Source organism: Lissotriton vulgaris, chromosome 12 (genome assembly GCF_964263255.1).
Source record: "Lissotriton vulgaris chromosome 12, aLisVul1.2, whole genome shotgun sequence".
In the NCBI taxonomy this organism is placed as follows: Eukaryota; Metazoa; Chordata; class Amphibia; order Caudata; family Salamandridae; genus Lissotriton; species Lissotriton vulgaris.
Window position 1 is genome coordinate 253,659,479 of NC_141700.1, and position 23,260 is coordinate 253,682,738.

Below are 23,260 nucleotides of genomic sequence, written 5' to 3' on the forward strand. Positions count from 1 at the left end.
TCCCTGTTCAGGCGCCAATTAATGTGGTAAATAAAATTATTTACACGGCCGGAATTTCTATAGATATCAAAGAAGAGTTAATCCATAAAATGAGAAGCAGAGTCTGTGGTCTTCGAGTTTAAAGGGCTTTATTCCAGAACTCGAGTTAAGGGAGAGCTCCTTCACCAAGCGGGTTCAGGAGTAGTCTGGTTTACTTGAAACATGACAGCACTTATATACATTACTTGCACAATCAAAAGAAGGAATTCCCTGGGCATGATTAAATTATCCGTGATACAATCATACAGAAGACATAGCAGGCTTGTTTTCGTTTAAAGAATAACTTGAATCACATTTAGACATAGACAAACACATGGCATCAGGGTGATTGTGGTGACAAGTTACAGAGTTACTAGTGTCTGGGGACAGAGAATCGAGGCATTGTTACAGGGTAATTTCTGTCGGAAAGGGTAAAGAGAACGAGGCATTGTGTGCTCCTTACTTCCACACAAGGGCGGTCAGGTTTCACAATGGTATGTGTGTGTAGTTTGGGAGAAGGAGAATGGGCCGTGGTTAACTATTCTCTTTGTGTCTGTCTCGTGTACTTGATCAGTTTACTTCTTGATTGTTGACCCAACCCGTGGCTGCCCCCGCAAGCGGAGAGATCATTGATGAGCGAGAGCTGCTCGTTCTTTGATAGAATTAGGGAGGGGGGAGAATTTGATGAGGCAACCATCTAACTGACTCTGTTCTGTTTTAAGGAAAATATCGAACAGGACGGAAACCCGTAAGATACATGATGGCTGGCCATCATTCTTTGCATGTGCCAGTACAACGAAAAGAAGACAGGCAAGAGAAGGGGTATAACAGAATTCATACTTAAAGTGAAAAAAAAAAAAAAAAACGGCTTGCCTGGTCGGTGTTAGGGTGGATAGGGTGCATGATGGGACACCAGGAAGAAAAGAGAGTTTTTAGTCAACTTTCCACAGGTCCAATAATGTTCAGGGTGTTATCTATAGAGGAGTCATCATCTAATGTGACTGGTGCACTGGTTTCCCGAGTATCTAACAAGTCAGATTGCTCTAGCTCATGCAAATGTTGGTTATTTCCATCTGACAAAATAATGTCGGGAGACAAGGCGGGAACAATCCCCTGGATTGGAGAGGATGCCAATGCTATTCCTCCCATCGATGATCGCCTCAAGTACGTGGGTGCCAGGGACAGGCGGCGTTCAGTCTGAGCAATCTCGTGTTCTAGGACCGAGGTTGCTCTAGTAATAAACTGGTCCAAAGTCCCACTAACGCCCCCTCCTGTCACTGCATTTAATGCCTTTCTACCTCTCCCAACTCTAGACGCCATAGTGTTTCCTAAGCACGGTGTTTTCCCCTTAAGAAACTTATAGGCAGACGATATAAAAAGTACAATATTTACAATGTTCAAGAGGTGGCTCAGTCCATTCTCTACCAGTCTCGGACGGGCTCAGACGGGCCCGCCCTTGGCCCGGGCTTCGCCCGGCGGGAGCCTGCGCTGGTATTTAAAGGTCCCGGGGGGTGGGGCAACTGCTACGCGCCTCTCGCAAGACCGCGCTGCCCCCGGATGTTGTAGGCAGGGCAGTGCGCGGTTCGCGGGTCTAGCAGAGCGCGACTAGCAGGCAGGCTACCCCTCTCACTGGCAAGCAATCCTCGTGAGGTGGCAAGATGAAAGACAGCAGCTGGGCAGAGTGCAGGTAAGCCACGGAGTTAAAGCGCCAACAAACCAAGTTTCAATGCAGTAGACCTTTGTACTCTCTACCATTCCTGTGTGACTCTTAGAGTATATCCATTCGTATCCCTTTCCTGTGTATATAGAGATAACTCTAATCACTAGTATATGCAGTAGACCTTTGTAGTCTTTACCATTCCTATGTGACTCTTAGAGTATATCCATTTGTATCGCTTCCCTATGTATATATAGATAACTCTAATCACTAGTATATGCAATAGACCTTTGTACTATCTGCCATTCCTATGTGACTCTTAGATTATATCCATTTGTATCCCTTCCCTATGTATATAGATAACTCTAAACACTAGTATATGCAGTAGACCTTTGTACTATCTACCATTCCTATGTTACTCTTAGAATATATCCATTCGTATCCCTTCCTTGAATGCTCCTCCGTTTGTGACTATAACTTGTATATTTGCAATTTTTTTCTTTTTGTATCTTTTATGCAACGCACGTAATCCTGAGTCTTTATGTATCGCAACTGGTTCTTATGTAAAGCGCTCTGACACCTTCGGCTAATGTTTGCGCTATATAAAATCGCATTAAATAAAAAAATAAAAAATATGCTAAGTACAGGTTTTTAGCTTAGGCGTTTTTAAGCCACGCCCTTAATTACATCGACCACGCCCTTTTGAGAGACCCCTCCCCCCAGTTTTTTAATCCCACTTAAACCCCTGCCTGTAAATGTGTTGGTTTGCCCACCTCTATGAAATATAAAACCGTAAAAACATTGCATTGCAATGGAAATGTTTAGGTTTGATATTTTATTGTAATGTGAAAACTCTCATTATTACATTGGTCCAAAGTAAAAGCGCTATAGAAGTTGCTTCGTTTCAACCCATGCACAGTTTCTCCTCTTCTTTCCTAGCAAGAACAGCCTCACGGCACTGGGTATATAAACTACAACTTCCGCGGTACCCCACGGGCCAGTGCGCAGGCGCGAACTGGAATCAATGAAACAGTCTCGTCTAGCGTCATAAAGAGGCCTCCGAAGACCTGTTTCCAGGCCAATCGGCAGTTACCATTGAAGAAGGGTCACGCCCACTTCCTCTGCCGTGCGTGCGCGTACGTCTGTCTCGCGGACCACTTGTCACCGTGCGCTCCCCTCTTCCTCTAGATCCTGCGCGCGCCTCCGCCCATCCTCTCTGGACGCGACGACAACTCCCGGATCGGAACCAGCGCCGCGGTCCGGACCCCGCGGTGCCGCGCACCATAGCCCCGCCTGCAGTATGATTGAGAAACCCGAGTCCGTGGCAGCTGCCATCGCGGTGAGTGCCGGGGTGGGACCGGCGGGCGGATCTAGGCGGGGATGGGCCGCCGCCACTCCGGCGCTAGGAGCTCTCTATTTAAACCTCCACTCCCGGCGCTGTAACTGTATTTGTGCCTCTGATGATCTTTAACCGTACCTTTTCCTCTCCCCGCACTATCTAAGCTGCCGTCCAGTCAGGCAACGTTGTCCATTCCCCATCTGTCAATACCTGCCCTTTCACACTAGTGCTATCCATTCAGACACGCCCCCTTATGGGACATCAATTCACGATCGCTCCCATATGTTCTGCTAGATACTATTGGATTATCGAGCCCACATCTGCACCGACCGCTCCTGCCTGCTCTATTCGGCTTCGCTGTTTCACATACATGTCTCCCGGTCTAGTCCTAACCCCTCTACTTCCTTCCGCTCTCCCGATTCTCTGCCCAGGCCTGGCTCCTCTTTGTTGGACAGACGTGACCTTTTGCCCTGTACTCTGTTTATCTTCTTTGCCCTTCTGGGTGCTCCCACAATACATGATGACCGTATCCGGAGACCTGGTTACTTTACCAGACTTGCAGTTCTGCGACGATCTGGGGTCTCTAGCACGACATGCTCCTCTTCTGTTAGCCACTTCTTTGCCACCCTACCTGCCCCCTCTTCTGTTAGCCACTTCTTTGCCACCCTACCTGCCCCCTCTTTTGTTTAGCCACTGCTTCCGCCACCCTACCTGCCCCCTCTTTTGTTTAGCCACTGCTTCCGCCACCCTACCTGCCCCCTCTTCTGTTTAGCCACTGCTTCCGCCACCCTACCTGCCCCCTCTTGGGTGCTCTATCCCATCCTGTCTTCCTAGTGATTCATTGCTGTACCAACAAATGTTATTCTACCGCTCCTTTGTTCGTGCTATATCAAGACCTGCCACTCTACTTACTTATTGGAGCTCTATCAAGATCTGCTTCCTTGGGGCTTGAGTCTGACCTGCCCCATTCAGACATTTGCCCCTCTGGGTGCCATGTAGGCATAAGCATTTGTGTTTCTGTATGTATATTTTGAGTGACTGTTTCTCCAAGAACCGTTGTACATAGTAATAACAAGCGTATATTAGAACACCCTAAGAACAACATAGAACATTTGTTAATCAAAGTAGTTTGGATTCAGATACATCTATGTCTGAGGGCTCTGCTGTCTGTTTTAGCAAGTTGATCTCGGATATCTTTCGCTCACTCTCAAGAGCACACTCTTTCCTCTGGGAAAGACTAACCTTGCAGAAAACATGTACTCAAAAATCTCTTTTTTCAGGGAGTGGACCTAGTCTAAGGCTCAGGACTTCCATTTCGTTCAAAACAGACCTGCAAACACTGCTCTTCCAAATAAACTTCCACTTTGGAATGTTGCCGGGTACACTATCACATCTTCTTCAATTAAGGAAAAATTGCCTTGAGTTTCTGATTAAATCTTTTTGAGGATTAATATGTTGTGCTGCTTGAAGTTGAGACCTACAATGTGATGGAAGCCATTCTCTTGGCTTACTCTTCAAAGGGCATCCGAGGTTGCCTAGGAACAGATACCCAGGATAATTGCTTTTGGACACTTGTCCTCTATGGGGCATGCGTTCTTGACCTAACTATATACCATTAATATCCATAAAATGCTCAGCTACCGTGGTATGTGCTGCACAAAATAACATCTGATTTGGTTTCCGCATTTCCACGGTTTGCAATGGTTGAGTGAATATTGAGTCAAATAAGCACTGGTCTTAGCATAGAATATATACATTGTGGGGAGTGATACAAGCAAAAGGTCCTCCACCTTGGAGATGATTGCCGAGCAGGCTTTTAGAATCACAGCTGGTTTACATTTTAGTGGCAGTGGCAAATAGTTTTGTGGCATGTGTGATCATACCAAGAAACGTGTGCTAATACGTTTTCTTTGCAGTATTTAGAACAAGTGTGTTATAACTTACTTGTTACTATTCTTCTTCATTAGCTACGTCTTCCCTACGGCTCAGCCAGGATGAGTGCTGGTGTGCTTGATGTTTGGAATGCTGGATGTTTGATGTCGTGGAATGCATGGGTGTTGGTGGTGGATCTGAGTGTCAGTTGGAGTGTGCAAGCTGATCATCAGGGAGGCTGCCACTGGTGGGTTTCCCCCCTACTTACCTTCTTCTACCTAATTAGTAAGACATTTAACCTGGAACTAAGCTTGAATAAATCTACCTTCTTTAATACACCTCGGCTAATGGGCTTCTATTTGCAACAGTGCCAAGGACATATTTTGCAATCGTAGGTGATTTGCTGGTATCTGTCTGAAAATGCTATTTATTAGTTGGGTTTGCGGAGGAATTTGGGGGTTTCACTTAGAAAAAACAAAAAATGTATGGTGGGATGCTTTGTATAATCCCAGTTACAGGTTAATTTCTGAGGGCCAAACTATAGTTGGCTGTTTTATCGTCCACGCTACTGCTCCAGATGGATGCCAGAAATGTGCAAATCCGACTGGGGCAGCACCAAGTCTGATCAGTCCAGCGGCCAGGCCAAGTCCCTTCCAGAAGGAATCACAAGCAGCTCCAGACTGTTTTTTTTTTTGCCTTGTTAGGCCTCAACAGCGAGGTACTGCTTGAGTGCTGTGGCACCGGATCCATGGGCCCTTGTGTTTTTGTCAGTGAGAGGCCCTATGTTGATGAGCATATCCAAAACTTTGCTCTGTGCTCACTGAACACTGAATCTTATTTTCTCATTACAGTCCTCCTCTCTGAAAGTTACCCAACGCCTTCTAAAGCAAATCAGGGCACTTTCCTACAGAAATGCCTTAACATTCTTAACCCAAAAACGTCGTAGGCGATCAATGCAAACTCTCATGTGGAGGGTGGTAACCAAGCAGGGTTCCTACAAGGAATAGTAGCGCCCCGTGCAGTCAAGATTACTGGTAAGTAATCCTGTCATTGCCACTTCATTCCTTTTCATATCACTTCGGACAAGCAAGCAGTTGGGGCTAATTAGTCGTAAACTACATAATATAAAGCCCAAAATGGTGCTCGACCATTGTAAACTCTCAATGTGCGGGCACATAGTGAAGCTGGAGAACCACTAATGGCTGGTAGCAGACCGCAGTGTGTGTAACTGACAGTCCCATAAGGAGCACCCTTTCTCAAGGATCCCAGAGAGTCACAGGACACTAGAGGGAGAATTGTACCAGTACGCGTGGAACCCATGGAATATGGACTGTGGACTGTGGTGAAAGGCTAGCTACTTGAGTTCTGGACTGTGTTGGAGAAATTATCCATTTTGAAGCCACTAACATCTCTACAGAAGATTAGCCAAGATTTTGTTGGTCTGAAGGGAGCTATCTGCATGACGAAGACCCCTCCTTTTAAAGTCTGCCGAAGACCATCAGGATGCAAATAGAAGTTGGGGGATGAAGGCAATCAAGGGTCCAATATTGCAACTGCTCCTGCTAGCACTGGATCCAGTACCCTGGACAGTTGGCCGCTAGCTGTAAATGACTCCTGTAGGTGTTTTTTTTTTTTTTCTTCATAACAGGGTAAGCAACTCGATGGCAGATTTGTAGAACAGCCGTTTGGGAAGTGGGAATTCTGTGGTGGCTTTTAACACACTGCAGAGGGACCTGTCTTTTTTTTTTTTTTGTTCACCCTGGGTATGTAGCTAGGGTTTAAAAATCTAATTTTTCTCTGCTGGAAAGCATAGTTGAGTTGAGTACTCCTGCCAGGGTACTGGAGCGGCTGACCCCTTAGCCACCTTGGCAGGGGATTGAGTGACCAGAACTGGTATTCAAAGTCCAGGGAGCCCTGCTTCCACTGGTATAAGACCGGACTGTCAGTAGGCTTTAGGTGAAGCCATTTGTGCTTGAGTCGATGAACATTGAAGTGTTGTATTCCTGAGTAGGAACCCACAGAGAAGCAGAGACCAACAACGAGTTTGGTGATTGAAACCCCTGATTTTGGCAGTGTCAAAGTGTTCTACTTTTAAACCAAGGTTCAGGAGCCACCCGTGAATCTACTGGAGACTGCATCCCCTCTCTGTGTTTGGATTTGCCTGAGAATTTCAAGGCAAAAGAAACAATTGATGGACAGAAAGCTGGACAATCCAATCACTCACCACCAGTCACAAGGATCTGGGTTTAATCCATCATTCTCTTGTTCACCTCACCACCCCAGTTTGGACCCAGCCCTATTCAAATCAGTCTTAACTCTGTTCTTTGTAGGAACAGTCCTGCCCGAACTGCCAAGCTAGGTCCTCCCTGGACTGGAAACAAACATCCTGGGACTGGTTTCAGGGCATCCTCCCCTTCATCAGCCAGGCTAGCTTGAATCCAGTGTTGTAGTGAGCACGGGACCCACGTCTGGGCATACCCTTCCCTCTTAAGGTGTCATTTGCAAGAGAAACAATTGATGGACGGAATGCTGGACTATGCAAACATTCACCCCCAGTCACAAGGATCTGGCAGTTCGGGCTGTACTGCTCCCATGAGGCACTACTGGGTCAAGACTGATTTACATATGGCCAGGTCTAAATTGGGGTGGCATGGTGAGCAAAAGAATGATGGCTTTAACCCAGCTCTCTTGACTGGGGGTGAATGTTTTGATTTGTTCTGCATTCCGACCATCAATAGAGTGCCTTTCCGTCTCTCCCTGAGAATTTCAAGGAACATAGATAAACAAAGTGTTGAGGTAGCGGTGGAGAAGAATTCCCCCCCCCCACCTTTAAGGGAACCAATAGTTAGGTGAATACTACTGGCCCTTACTAGATCTCGAAGGTGCGGCATTTCTGAGATGAAACTAGCCGAGTTAAAGAAATCTCCTTACAGGATCATTGAGTTGATTGCCTGAGGGGGAGCTATTCTAAGGGTGATGTTCTTGAAGGCTCATTCAGGACTGTGTAGTCCATGATCAGAGGTGAACTTAGACATGTTTGTACCAAATGCAGGGTGAACTAAGTTCTAGTCCTCTACTTCTCAGTTCAAGTTTGACGGCTCCTCTGTGCCTGAAATCCTGCACTTCTTTGTATATGCCCTGGTGTTTAGGCATATTCAAGTGCAACCAAACAAGTCAGAGCCCTGGGTATATTTTTATAAAAACTCCACAGAGCCTCTGTACGTAATCCGTTGATCTTTGTATGTATTGCTCCATTGATCTTTGTATGTATTGCTCCATGGATCAATAAAAACCTTATGCTTGTATCCCACTGATGGGGAGAACTCCATGAGGAATCAATGACCAGTCCGGTACAGTGAAAAATACTGTTTTTAGTATGAGTAAGGAAGGTTGTCTGTAGCTGAAGGATAAGCACTTCATATTCTCCATCTTGCTCAGAAGAAACGAGATTTAGAAAATGTTAAACAGTTAGGAGGGTACGTAAGAGGGACACATCTGTGTCTGGACAGAAAGGAAGTGCTGCCTTTTACCTTCAATGGCTTGATTCATAAATTGCTTCCGACTTTGTCCAGAATCATTTGTATCAGGCTGGTTGGGAAGGATCTGTTCACCCCATTCTTCTGATTCAAAGAGTCGCCTTGCTACCACTGCAGAAAGGAAGGTGGAGAGGTGGCTTTTAGGATGGCCAGGGCAATGTCAAACAAACTGAATACGGTAACCGTTACTGTCTATTGGCAAGAAATACTTGGAGCTGTCCTCCAAGGCTGTCATCAGAACCAGACAATACTTTATTGAGGACTACAGGGCAGGCAGCATAGGTTTGAGGCATAATGTTGAAATAAAAGTGGATCCCACAGCTTTTTTTGAGATTTAACCTCCTGTTAGGGTCTTATGGAGATGTTACCTTGGACGCAACCCTAGTCAACAGTCGGCCTGGGCAGCTTCGAGTCCACTTGAAGGGCATAAGGAACACCTCAAAGTTGTAAAGCGGGTGTGTACATCTATATCTCTAAATAATTAATTATTTTTCCTGTACTTTCCCTACCTGCAGCAGACCAACTTTGATGCAAAATAACATGGGTCTGCAGCCAGTAACGGCAATGTTCCCCAAAACACTTAATGGTATATCATTTTGAACGTAACCCATCTTCATGTATTCACATTTTTTTGAATCCACAATTTCTTTATCAACAACGAACCCTGGAAAGTGTAGGACCAGGGTGTTAACAATGTGTTGGGTGTACTGGTGTGGTGGTGGAACCCATCTTCATTTCGGAACGTGCATTTGTCACATACGCTTTCCCTACTCTAAGTGATCTTTAATTTGCAGAACAGTCACATAAAATGATTTTTCCAAATACGTGCTTTTTAGGTCGAGCATTCGAGACCTCTTGTAAGTACTTATATGTGTATGTACTTTGTGGGCTCTGGAGATCAACCCTAGGATTTGTCTGCTTCCGCTTAGGGACTTTTTTTCTGTTCAACTGCCTCTATTTAACTGTTTTGATAGAAAACGACCAGTAGAGTTTAGTAATATTCCAGCATAACTTTAGCATTCTCTAGATTCTAGTCCATAGAAATTGTCTTCCATGAGCACCCGTAGACAATGTTTTTCAAATCTTGTATTTTCAGTGATATGACCATCGAAGGCCCTGATTTTATATTAAAAACAGAGCTTAGGACTATACCATTTCCCGCTTAAAGGCAATATTTCTATCCTATGAGTTCCCATACCAGGCGTGTCACGCAGTTTGGTGCTTACTTTACCTCCATGTTGAAGAACAGTAGATGTTTCAGCACCCAGGCTAATGTGCTGCATAGCTAAATACATATAAGGTCCCAAAGGCGAGAACAGTTGCATTGCAAATACTTGTTTCTGAGAGGACACTGAAGTCTTTATGAAGCATGATGTCCGATACTGCAGTACTTTGAATCCTATTTCTACGGTATATGTTTAGCATGCAGGTAGTTAGTGCGTCTCTGCTGGATACCCCCAGTAGCCGAAGGGTCTAATGATGAAAAAAATATATATGTATATGTGTGTGTTATTAATTCTTGTATGTGAACCTACCAAAATTCATGGCTTCTCAATCCTTCGGTTAATAGAGCATCACTTGTTATTCTGTATGTACCTTTAATTACGGAAAGGTTAAATCGCAGGTGCTTTAAGTGTGGCTTTCAAATCCAGTGTGTGGTGCAAAGGATAGAATAGCCTACTTCTTTTAACTCCTGAGAAATACACCAGATATGATTTTACAAATCGACATTGAGGTAATTTAGCATGGTTTGATTCCACCGTCCATTCTTCGTGCAGGTCTTTTGAAACCACCACACATTCTGCAGAATCGTGCTGCACTGTTTATTTATGAAAATGAACACATTTCTATTCTTGCCTTCTTCTGGGGGCTGCTCCTCCCATGTGTCATTTGAATAGGTGGCTCGGTAAAGGCTGGCATGCAGCCCGTCAGCTCTGGTTTACTAGCAATAGTTAGGAATAACTGGACGATTGTTATTTCAGCTCAGGACCTTTGCAAATGTGTGCAACGTTGACTGTCATGGCTCCTTCTGCTGCATGCCCTCTACTGTTATGGGTGAGGAAATATCATCTAGATTCTATCCTGTAAATGAGATTAAAGGCATATCTCGATATGTGGCAGCAGTCTGAGAGTTCAAGAAAATCAGCAACTCTTCTGCAAATAATCGAGGACTTAGTTTCTTAAAATTAGGGGTGTAAACATTCAAAGATTGACGTTACCCTAATATTTACTATTTTCCGTAAACAATTGGTGTGAAAATCAGACCGGTTATTAGTGGAGTGTTTTGTTGCGGTGTGTGAATCCGGCTAAGAAGTCAAGCGAGAGGACTCTATTGACAAGTACCTTGAAAGGAACATTTTTGCTATTACCTGTTATTTGCTACTGTCATATTTAAGGGGATTGGAAGTGAAATCATAAGGCTACGGTCTGTGCCAGGGTATATTATTGTGCCCCAGAATGTGAAAATACATAATCCTTGTGTGAGGTTGAGAACTCCGCGTCATCTTCCCTCTAACAGTTTGATAACTACACATTACCTTATATGACCTTTGATTTAAGTGGCAGCACCGCATTTTTTTATTGAATAAGGTAGTATATTTGGTTAATTAATATCTGTAGTTGGTATAATTCACCTGACCTGTCGGTCTGAGTGGTCACGTGAAGGCACTTATAAATTTGTGAGTCAACAATTGTTCTTTGATTACCCCCACACACAGGAGCATTGTTTTTCCTTTGTTTAAAAAAACAAAACCACACCAAAAACGGGACTGGCCTAGGAAGGCCAGGAGAAGTAACGGACGAGCTAAAACGGGCTGCATAGAGAGGGCAAGGGCAGAGCTGTAAGGGGGATGCAACACGAGGAAGAGGGCATGATTAAACACGCACTCCCATAGAGTTCTAAAGCAAAAGAAAACTGCCAATGCCAATAGGTCTGACTTGTGAATTCACCGTCAAGCCAGACCTAAAAAAAACATGTTAATGACTGCCTCCCTATCTGTGCTCCTGCCAGAGAAAAACGCCATCAATTATCTAGTTATCTAAGGCATTTTAATAGCATTATAATGGCATTTGTGCACTCCTTAAAGTTCAAACTCGGGCAGCTGGATAAGTCAATTAAAATGATCACAACACTTTTTTGGGGAAGCACACAACTTCTGTCCAGTCAAAACATGTACAGCCCTGGTGGTTCTCACATAATTATATGGCAACAGCTGTTCTTCAAGCCAGACCATAAAAAGCAGGTCCCTGAAGGTGATCAGTAGAGATAAGTCATCGAGCCAAAAGGAGGCTAGCCACCTGATGAGGACCAAACGCATTGAGCGGTAGGAAAGCCCAAGTTGTGTATTGCATTTTCAGCTTCTCAATGGCTTTGTTGCACAACACTTCCTAAGAATTCGGTAGTGTGTGTCAGGAATGTCACGAGGAATGCACATAACCTGGTATACAGTCAGTCAATTAAAGTTTATTATTTAGATTACTTAAAACCATGACAATATAAGACATTTTTAAAAAAGCATAGTATTCAAAAGGAAAGAGTAATGGTTCCTTGCAAGACCCTATAAGGTAACTGACATGTTGTGCCCAAGAAATAAAACTACGGGTAACCAAGCAGCAGTAAAATTAATTAACTGTTTGCAATATGTTACACTTAAACCAATTAAACATTTTTTTTAAATAAGAGATAAAAATAACTTAAAATCCACCGCTAGACGGGAGAAAATGCTTAACAGATGTTAATACTCAATTAGAGTGGACACGTTCTACAGTGCCTAATGCCTGTGGTGCAGAAACTGTGGATTATTGATGCACAATCATCTCTGTACTTTGTGGTAACATTTTAAGAAGGTCCTGCATAGATATAAAGAATTTACCTATCCTTGCGGAACCATAGTGCTAAAAATCCAGTTAATTGCATGATTACATGTTCTTATACAGTGACTTAAAAATAATGGCTTTAATTGGGATCGCCGGAAGTCGAGCAACGTCGGGCAGCTACAAAGTAGGTGCAGGAAAGTTTCCGATTTGTAGCCGCAAAGTCTACATTTGACTACCTTAGAAAGCAGTTGCCAGTTGGGGTTAAAAGACTTTGATGTGTATTGCCAACATCCGGGTCAGGCAAACTTTGTCTATTGAACAATTGAGGTAAGGTTGTGCCTGAAATCCCACTTGGCTATGGTATGATTCTGCCAGAGCCCTTAATAACGGTGTGTACTTAATGTTTTGCAAGCCCGTGGTCTTCGAGAGTAATTTGTTTTTTCATTATACTTTTTACTGCAGTATACGTAACTGGGGAGGTATTTAAAACAGACTTGTAGAGTTGCTGCTGCCAACATTAAATAGGTGGACCACAGGATGTTTTCGTATTTGAATATGTCTGGCAAAATAAATTTCGAGGTGCTTGGCGACACCGTTGTGCATCTATAATAGTATTTTTTTTTTTAAACCATGCTAGACCATGCAATGCCCTTCAGGCCAAATTCAAGTCACACCAGGGATCCCCTGATATAACTGGGCAGTTTAAACACTCTTTTGTAAATTTTTAAGTGTCATTTTTTGATGGTTTTGACCTGGTATACATTTAGACTACTATCAAAAGATCTCACCCTCTGGCTTTGCCACTGCAAACCTATTTTTTCTTAAAAGGGCAGTGTGGCATGACACTACGGAAGCCCTGTGTGATGTTTATGCACACATACTTATTTTTAATTTATAGTTCCACGGGTGGTAATTTGAAAAATATTATTAAAATATGTGAAAAAGTGCCTTTGAAGAAAGGAGTTGCCTGGAAGCAAACTGCAGCTGTCAGTCCCTCAAACATTAAAGGGGAAAAAAAGATAGGATTGGGGGAAGCGGAGGGTCCATTGGAGGAGTGGGTGTCGGGGAAAGTAAACATAAGACCATTAGGATTAAAAAAACAACACAGGTGCATGGGGGGTGGTCCTTTTTTTTATTTTTTTTAAAGGCTGGACTAGGAGCGGCGTGGAAAAAATGGACAAGCTGGGAGAGCAGGCAACACTGGGAGGGCAGGGTTTTAAGGTAGGAAGTAGCGCCGTAAAGAAGCTATGCACCAGAGAAAAACCAAACTAAAGATGATCTGGAAAGCCTATGGAATAAGAAGCAGTCAAATGAGTGACAAGAAAGCCAACCCGTAGTAAGCAACTGACTGACCAAAAGTCCATTGTCAGCATTTTGTCCCTAATCTGCGTCCGACAGCTATAAAGTAAACCACGTTTGTTGTCTCCAACTTGAAGTTCTGTGTCTAACATAGCACCTTATTTGGATTGCAATACACCAAACCTTCCTTGTACTGGAAAATGGGTGATTTGAACAATACTCATATTAGTCACATTTCACTTCTATTGGCAGGCAAGAATCATTCATTTCTTTTATCTTGGTCCCATTTTTGAACATTTTGTTTCGTTGAGTAGGTGTCTTTGAGAGTCCAATGTAAAAGACTTTACTAAGGTAGTTCACCATTGTAATAAAAACCCACTGTCCATTTTAGATTTTGAACCAGAAAGAAGTAAATGGGATTCAAAAATACAGAGGCTATAAAAATGTAAGGTCATAATGACAAAATAAAGAAACCAGCATTGACCACGGTAGTAGATCTTGCCTTTTGGCCAGATGTGCTTTGCAAGTGGTTATAACCATGCCATACAGTATACCCAGTGTTGTGCAGCATAGCAAAAAAAAGAGAAAATAAGTCTATGGCGCAGCTGGCTGCGTCATTTTGAAGGTGGGGGCACACCTACAAAACGAAACATGCTTTTTTCCTTTTTGTTTACAGCTTCGTAAACAAAGGGGGAAAAACAAGCACTTGCAATGCAATAGGTCTCGCATTTGCAAGACTTTAAGCTATTTGCATTGTAAATGACAATGCCTTTTATTTATCTGTTTTCCTAATCAACACCTAAATAAAAAGCACTGTCATTTACATTGCCAATAGCTAAAATTCTTGTAAACGTAAGACCTATTCAAAGAAGCTGCCGCCATTGTCTCGGCTGCTCGGAAAGTAAAAGCACGCATGTCACATTGAATGTTGCAGGAAAGCATGTCGTGCCTGCAGTTGGAGAAACTCCTTAAAGAAAATAGTGCTCACAGACCAAAGTAAAAAGGCCAGTCCTCATGGAAGATTACCAATGAAGAGAAGGCGGTACTAAGGATGGAGTAACAAGCCTATTAACAAATCAGAAGCCATCATTTACGAAGGACAATGATGCAAGCCAAGGACAAATATGGGTGGAGAGTGGGCAGGGCTTCTATTCCATATTCCAGTAAAGCATGCCACAGAGCAGCGCATGCTTGGCCCATGCTCGACCAAAAAAGTTGAGCAAGTGGGTGGGGGGAAAGTAACATGGAAGAGTGGTGGGACACACCTCGGGAGCAATACGGGAGGCAGGTGGAAGTAACACGGGTACATGTGTGTGGAAGCAACATGGGGGTTCAGGGAGAGAAACAAACATTCACTTAGAGTGGCAGGAGCAAACGGATTATAGAATATAGTGTGGAGCTGATTGGGAGGAGCACACCAGCAAGAATGCAACCCCCTGTGGAAAGTAAATGAGGGTGAGTGCATCACAGGGGAAGGTGGGGAGAAGCACACAGGCAAAAGAGCAACACTAGGGAAGTACACGAGAGACAGCTGGAAAACACTTGTACTTTCGTGGAAAGAAAAAGTAGCTCCTGAAAAGTGAGCAGAGGAAGGACCGAAGTAATGCATTCATGCTCCGGATGGACAAACGCATGAAGAGGAAGTAAAGTCCCCACAAGCTAATGAATAAGAAGCAAGCAAATTGGTAATAATGAAGCCAAACAAAAATAAGCAATGGGCGGCTCCAAGTCTCCTATAAGCTGACTGTACATCTGACAACACATGTCCTGTCTACTAGGTGAGACCTAGAAACTGAACCACACTGAAGCAGAGTACATTGTCAGTATATTTGAGTGGCATTAGGGCAATTGGGAGGTAAGGTTTTGAAATAGGAGGTAAAGTAAGGGTTATTGATATCATTATTTTATTATTCTGTGATGTCATTATTAATTCTTGAGGTAGTATTGGTCATTGTTGTATTTTGTTGCTCTACACACTGTTGATTGCCACAGAGATCTATGAGTAGCATCAATGTGCGTCGGTAGTTAACTTTTTTTTTTTTTAAATTTTTTTTTTACCTGTAATACCATTCGAAATGGAACATCTAACATGGGATGAGGTTATTGACATAATTCTTGGGCCTCAGTTTTTTTCAAATTGAGCTCTGGCCTTATTGGACTGGAGTCGTCAAGGTAAAGCAATACAAGAGTTATTAGCCAAGATAGTAGAATTGTTTTCATGCACAAGTACATCTATGATTCTTTCTTTAGGTTGGACATATAGTGTGGCTGTTGGCCCAGCTTTGGTATTTAGCTGTTGTAAATGTATTTTTTCCAAGTCCATGGACGCCATTGGTTACAGGGTGATAACTTTTGTATGTATTGTTATTCACAATGAGCCTTGGGTACTGTTGCATTAGTTATGACTAGCCAGAATTTCATTTGTAAATGTATTTCTTCAGGGATAGCTAAGTTTGACAGTCCAGGCATAGTCCATGATGTGGGTAAGGGTTTGGATTGCAGATACGACATGACACAGTAACTGCACACTAAAAAGACCAGTGAACAGTTAGAGAGATGGTGTACAATGGATAATTCATTGTAGAAGAAAACATCTGGCCTTTAGACATAACTCGAGAGTTTCCTAAGGGTGAGGGAAGAAGGACTGGCCAGTAGGGGTCCACCATGTTGTGCTACAGTCACCATATCTGTAGTCTCCCTGAAACCCACAAATAAATAGATTTTGGGGACAGGCAAGGGACCCCAGCTATGGGGTACTGAACGGATATTACATGAATCCTACTCCTCTCGGGGGTACAGACCTAGTAAAGCCTTTGCCCCTGCATATTAATGAGCTGAAACCAACCACAGCCTTCTAATAACCTAGTGAGGTGGCAATCAAAAATAGAAACCAAGGATGGCCTGCTTTTATGTTACAATATCTGGAGGTTATTTACTTTGAAGTGTTACTTTTCGAAGAACTTCATAAGAGCGCAGGGTTTAAATGGTTTTCAGGTCTGTTCATCCGGAGGCAGATTGCCAAGCTGCATCCTATGTCTATATATATATATATATATATATATATATATATATATATATATATATAATATAAAAACGAAAGTATGTCTGTCTGTCCTTTATGCATTACTACACCATTCATCCGATCGCCATGAAACTTTGGGAAGTTGTTGAGTACACTCCCGCGAAGGTTTTGGTCAAAATTCTTTTTGTTTAATCGGCCCCCCCATAGTCCTCAATCTTTCGAATACTGAAATAGACAGCAAATTTGCGAGCATCGTCGACAGTTATGACCCCCAAATGTAAATCGATTGGTCAACCTACATCAGAAGCATGAAAGAAAAAGGCATTACGAGCTTCAGAAACAGACTAGCAACGCGAAGTAAGATTAGAAGCCGATTGAGTACGCACTGCTCAAGCCCGTTCTTCTCAAACGATCAAGCAACCAGAATCAAGATTGTAAGCCAATCTGGGACGCACTGCTCAAGCCACACTTAAAAATGTTTTCAAAAATAAAATGAATAAGTTTCAATAACAATGTAAATTTAATGTTATCATAATGAGTTTCCTTGAATTTCCTTTCTTCTGAGATCGCAGCAACTTGCGACGGGTAAGCTAGTATGTCATAATGTGTTAAAGGCAGATCTAATTAAAGAAAAAGAATCAAAGAACATATGACTTAATAGATGTTTGTACTCCAACCCCAGTGTGTTTTGGCAAAACAAACTCTCCGGCTGCCATTCTCTTTTTACTCAAACAATAAATGCACACGCAGTAGACACATACATGTTCCCATCTAGTTTCCAACTTTTCCCGCCTCTGCCTCGCATAGCACTCGTCGCCAGTCCTGGACACTCCAGCGCCACTGTGAATATAGTCTATCTCAAGTCCTTCTCTGAAGGTAATTGCCTTATGGTGGTGTTTCTCCACTGGTGGGTCCTCTGGGCCTTCCGTTGGACCATGGTAGGCCCTCCATTGCCCCCCGACTCTCTCTAATTTTCTGGGACAGCTGCGGTTGTCATAGACTACTCTTTCCACCTCCATGCATCCCCTCTTGCCACATTTGTCTTGTAGGGACCTGTTCCCAGTCTCACAACCTGGCCACATCTCTCTTAGCCACAACCACGCCCAGCATACAAAAAAAGTAGTTGCTTCCTTAAGATAGCTAGAATAAGTTATCTACATCGTTTGGTATACCTAATATAATCAGTTGAGTTGTTTTTGGGATGACAACACATATTAGCCCAGCACACTTTAAACACAAGTCTATTACAAATGATAAGTCAATATAAATTTGATTTCACGAACAAGCCGATGTTTTTCAGTTTCAAAATGTTCTTTATTATTCAATCTTTAAAAGCTTTTGACAGCATCACTTTTGGAACCGCCAACGCGTTTCGTCCCAACCAGGGACTTCTTCAGGGCTTGAACAGTCAATCTAGATAGTTCTGGTTGAAAAAATCTTTATCAGTTCTTTGTAGTGAATTTCTTGACAATTATTAATGGTGATATGGTATTTCACAAAAGGAGATATTTTATTTAGTGACCCTTAGACGATTCTTCATTTGATTAAGAGATCATATTTGATAGTCGAGAGGTCAGTTTATACAAAGATGGCAACCCGGATATGGTAATACGGGTCCGTAGGAAGGGTCCTCGATCGTATCTGCTCCAACAGCAATCGCCACCAATCGGGTCCTCGATCGTGGTGATTGCTGTTGGAGCAGATACGATCGAGGACCCTTCCTACGGACCCGTATTACCATATCCGGGTTGCCATCTTTGTATAAACTGACCTCTCGACCATCAAATATGATCTCTTAATCAAATGAAGAATCGACTAAGGGTCACCAAATAAAATATCTCCTTTTGTGAAATACCATATCACCATTAATAATTGTCAAGAAATTCACAACAAAGAACTGATAAAGATTTTTTTCAACCAGAACTATCTAGATTGACTGTTCAAGCCCTGAAGAAGTCCCTGGTGGGGACGAAACGCGTTGGCGGTTCCAAAAGTGATGCTGTCAAAAGCTTTTAAAGATTGAATAATAAAGAACATTTTGAAACTGAAAAACATCGGCTTGTTCGTGAAATCAAATTTATATTGACTTATCATTTGTAATAGACTTGTGTTTAAAGTGTGCTGGGCTAATATGTGTTGCTAAACTGTTGAAGGTCAGGTTCGTTGAATCCGCCATTAATTTAAGGGAGTATAGGGAATTGTGCTCCCAGCCCTTGTTTGCACCTTTTGTTAACTATAACGAATAGGGACCTCTTAGACTAGTGCTGGCATCTTATGCTTTGATTCCCTTCCTTTTGTTTGTGTTTTTGGGATGACAGTACTCAGCACAGCCTCCAGTTCTGCCACAATTGTCCCCCATTTTTCCCCCCACCCTCTGCTTCAGCATATGTGGAGAAATGCGCCCTCCTCATCGCATCGGAAGCATGTGGTGCTTTCAGCTTGGCCTATTCTATAGATCCAGGACCTTTTTATATTAAGATCTGGAGGACCGTGAGCTGGATCGTGCGCAGTCAGGCCTGAATAGTGACGTTCCTCGGATGCATCAGAGCTGCCTCCCAATCAAGATCCTCTGGGAAGCCAATGTCTGCGTCCCATTTTGCTCGTAGTTTCCCAGGATTGTCCAATATTTTGTTTAGCATGACCCAGTATAGTTGGGGAAACAGCCATGCTCCGTATTGCACCGTTGAGGACCCAGCTTTCTTGCAGGCTGTGGTCCGATGGGTCCAGTCCCAGAACCCCTTCCTTTCCCAGGGCGTGCGTCAATTGTTGGTATTTGAACTGCTGAGTGTCCGCTACGGTGAATTCCTGTTTCAGGACTTCAAATGGTTTGATTGCCCCTCCCTCCAGCACATCCCTTATTGGCTCTATCCCAATCTGCTCCCATCCACAGAAGCCTGAGCGCATGCCCATTTCAATCAGTAGTTTGCCCTTCCAGAGTGGGGTGGTCAGGGTGCGTTTCCCTTTTCAACCAGGAGCACATGTTGCATCGTCCCATGCCTTCATGGCGGTCCGGGTTGGCTAAGAGTTGTTGCCCAAAGATGTAGTGGACATAATTCATGCCTCCCATGGCTGCTTTCTTTAGCCTGTGTGCTGGTTAATTTTGGGGGCTGTCCCTAGTCTTTACTTATGAATAATTGGGTCACTTTATAGTAGGTTCTTAGGTCGGGAAGCCCAAGGCCTCATTTGTAAACAGATCTATCAGGGTTTTAAGACTATTCTGAGGTTGCCCCCTACCCAGCTAAAGGTGTGGAGTGTTTAATCCACATTGTGAAGTATTTATCTGGGATAGCGAATGGGGTGTTTTGCAAACCAGAGTGGCTTAGGCAGGGTGATCGTTTTATAATGGACAGCTCTGCCTATGATCATCAAGTGAAAATTTGCATTGCCTTTCTGCGCTGTCCTTGAAATTTTTCAGGACCCTGTCTAGGTTTTGTTCCAAGAACCGCTTGCGATCTGGTGTATTCTCAATCCCTAAGTATTTGATGCCCAAGTTCGTCAGTTGGATGTTTCCTGTCTCGCCTTGCGCATCTCTCCAGTCCCCCAGTTGAAAGTGGAAGGATTTGTCCCAATTTATGCGGTACTCGTAAATCTCAAAGACTATGAGGACTGCTGGGATTGATTGATCTGGATCAGTCCAGTACACCATGGCCTCATTGGCGTATAGTGATGTTTTCTTTGTGTGTCTGTTATCTGGGGGAAAGCCCAGGATGCTCGCTCTGCAGCGTACCCAACAGATCAGCAGCTTGAGGCACTAGCAAACAAGAAGGTGGGGATACTGGTCAACCTTCATGCCTCCTCCAGGGGTGAATGTTCCTGAGACAGTCTTATTCACTCATATATCACTGCGGTGGGCACCTTATGGTAGAGGAGGCCTACCCAGCTACAGAACATGGTCTGAAAGCAAAAATGCCTCCGGGTCTTCGGTAGGTACCACCAATCAATAGAATCAAACACTTTTTCAGTGTCTAGCGACATTATCACTCAGGGTATACTATCTGCCTTCAGCCTATCCAGCCACAGGTGTAGATGCCCAGGATTCTGCCTTGTGGCCTGACCCGGCATGAAACCTGACTGGTCCGCCTGCCCAAACTCTGTGATCACCCCAGCCAGTCTTGTGGCGAGGAGCTTGACTAAGATCTTACTTTTGGTGTTCAGTATCAAAATGGACTGCAGCATAAGTTGGACTGCCTTGTTTGTGAATCACTACAATAATGGCATGGTTGAGGTCCAGTGGTAGACACCTGTATTCTTTTGCTGCTTTGATCAGCATCAACAGGTGGGGATTAAGGAGGGAAGCCAGTCTCTTATAGAGCTGTATTGGAAAGCTGTTGGTGTCGGGCTTTTTCCCTGACTGCATAGCTTTTACTGCCTCTGACTTCCTTTAATGTCAAGTCTGCTTCAAGCGTGCCCCTATGTACGGCATTCAAGATCAGGACTGGCACTGCTCCCAGGAATTCCTCGATTTCCGAATCTATTTGGTTCCTTCGGGCCTCATAGTCTATAATAGTATCCAGTGAACACTCTGGCAATGTTGGCATCAGAACTGGCAACCTCCCCCAGTGTCAGTCACCATTTCTGGCACCCACCTCTCTCCCTCCTTTCCAGCCACATGAGGAGGCGACCCTCTTTGTCTTCCATATCATATAGTTTCTTCTGGAATCAGAAATTGTGTTGGCGGTCGCCTCTGTCATATGATTGCGGAAGTGGGCCTGCTTTGCCACCAGGTGTAGGCAAGATGCGTCATCCCCAGAGTCCATCCAGTTCCGCCCTAGGTGGAAGAGTTTGCGCTCCAACTGTTGCGTTTTCTCCTCCCTACACTTCTGTTTTTATGGCGAATATGGTCTGGGCCTTGTCCCAAAGTACCGTTTTTTATGCCTTCCACGGGTTAACCGGGGAGGCCACCAACTTCTCATTTTCTTTGAAGTAGAGCTGGGTGTTGGTTCCCAGGATTTCCACTATTTCTGCATCCCTCAGAGCCAGGCATCCAGCCTCCAGCTGTGTGCTCTGTTGGGCATCGAACACCCAGTGCGACCAACAGAGGTGAGTGGTCAGATTGCCGCCCTCACCCAGAAACAACTTTGTCTCTGGGACAAATGTATAGTCTAGTCTTGATGGGGTCCCATGAGCACCAGAGTGAAGTGGCTATTGTCTCGCTCACATGTGAAGGATTCTCCAAATGTCACCCAGTTCCATTGCGTGGGTGTAACATTCTGTTGCTGTTTGGCATATATTTCAAGGTTCAGCACTTATCAGTTGCCCCTGCCTCTTAAGGCTACACAGGAGCCATCCGAGTCGACCCATCTTCTCTTCACCTGAAAAAAGTGGGTCTTCTTGGCTAAAATTGCAACCCCTCTAGAATCCCTTGTGTACCCTGCATGGGCTAGGACCTTGCATTTGCCTCTATGTAGACAATTGCAGGTGTTTCCCAAACAGTGCGTCTCCTGCAAAAGTACCAGATTGGGGTGCCTATGAATGTATTGTGTTACCATTCCTCATTTGAGTCTACAACCCAGGTGGGAGACAAGAGAACTGTCAGACGGTCTGCGCCCTGTCCAGCCATCTGTTCTAGTATTTGTGGTGCTGCTATTATGCCTTGCCGACCTGTGTGGATTACGCCCTGCAGCTCATGTCATTGCGTGTCTGTCTGCCATCCTGCTGTGTCTCACAACTAACTCTCAAATTCTACGACCTCCAGCTGTACCCACCTTTCGACTGGACGCTCTGACTGTTGGAGCGGTCTTTCTTCTATCCACTTCCATGCTCGGTTGGGTGGTCAAGCATGATGGCTTTGTCCTTGAAGATCACCTTAAGCTTGTTCGGTTAGAGCACAATGCATCTGACCTCCGTGACCTGCAGTTTTTGCTTTACTAATTCGAACGTTTTTGTCTGTTGCACCAGTTTGGTGAAATCTAGAAATATAAGAATTAATCTGGAGTTGTGTTTAACCGCCCCAAGTTCTCGGACTGTACAGAGCACCAAGTCTCAGTTGCTGTTATTTTATTTATTTTATTTTTAGAGTTTTCTATAGCGCGAACTTGAACCGATAAGGTTATCAGAGCGCTTTACATAGCACCAGTTCCGTTACATGTTGTCACAACAGTTTACATAGAATCAGTTACGTTGCACATTTCAGGATCTTGAACCGTTTAGGTTATCAGAGCGCTTTACATAAGCCGGCATTCGATGTCCAGTGCCCTCCTCCGCCGTGTAGCGGGGGACCATTCATCCATTTAAACCTGTAGTTTAAAAACCAGGCAATCAGCCTTTGGGCTGCCCCTGGAGGGGACCTCCTGCACCAGAGCTCTTTGGACTCTTATCGGGAAACTTTGCGGAAGGTGATCGGCTGAAAGAAGGTCTGAAACCAATTCTCCAGAAAGTGCTGCGGGTGTCAACCCTCCACACCCTCAGGAAGCCCAAGGAACTGCAAGTTGTTTTGGCGAGAGCTCCTCTCTACGTCTTGAACCCAACCCAGACCGCCAGTTCTCCATATATGCCCCTCAGCTTTTATACAATCTGATTCCTGCCTCGCTCCGTGTCCTCCAACGTTGCGATGAGTGTCTGCTTCAGTTGCCCGCCCAGTGATTTTCCAACATCCTGCGTGAGTAGTGCCACATCCGCACCAACTTCCCCAATTGTAGTCTCAAGGATGTGATGAGAGGATTCAATGGCTCGAAGAATACCATCTGTCCTGGAGCAAGGCT

At 44.1% G+C, this 23,260-nt stretch overlaps 1 protein-coding gene across 1 annotated transcript in view; it reads left to right on the top strand.

Moving 5' to 3' along the window:
• Window positions 1-2,674: 2,674 nt before the first annotated feature.
• Window positions 2,675-23,260, top strand: part of LOC147673893 (septin-7-like) — a 137,659-nt gene continuing 117,073 nt past the window's right edge. The window contains exon 1 of the mRNA XM_086947781.1: window positions 2,675-3,014. Coding sequence (XP_086803907.1) covers window positions 2,976-3,014 — 39 coding nt within the window. The 5' untranslated portion in view covers window positions 2,675-2,975. The remainder of the gene's footprint in view (window positions 3,015-23,260) is intronic.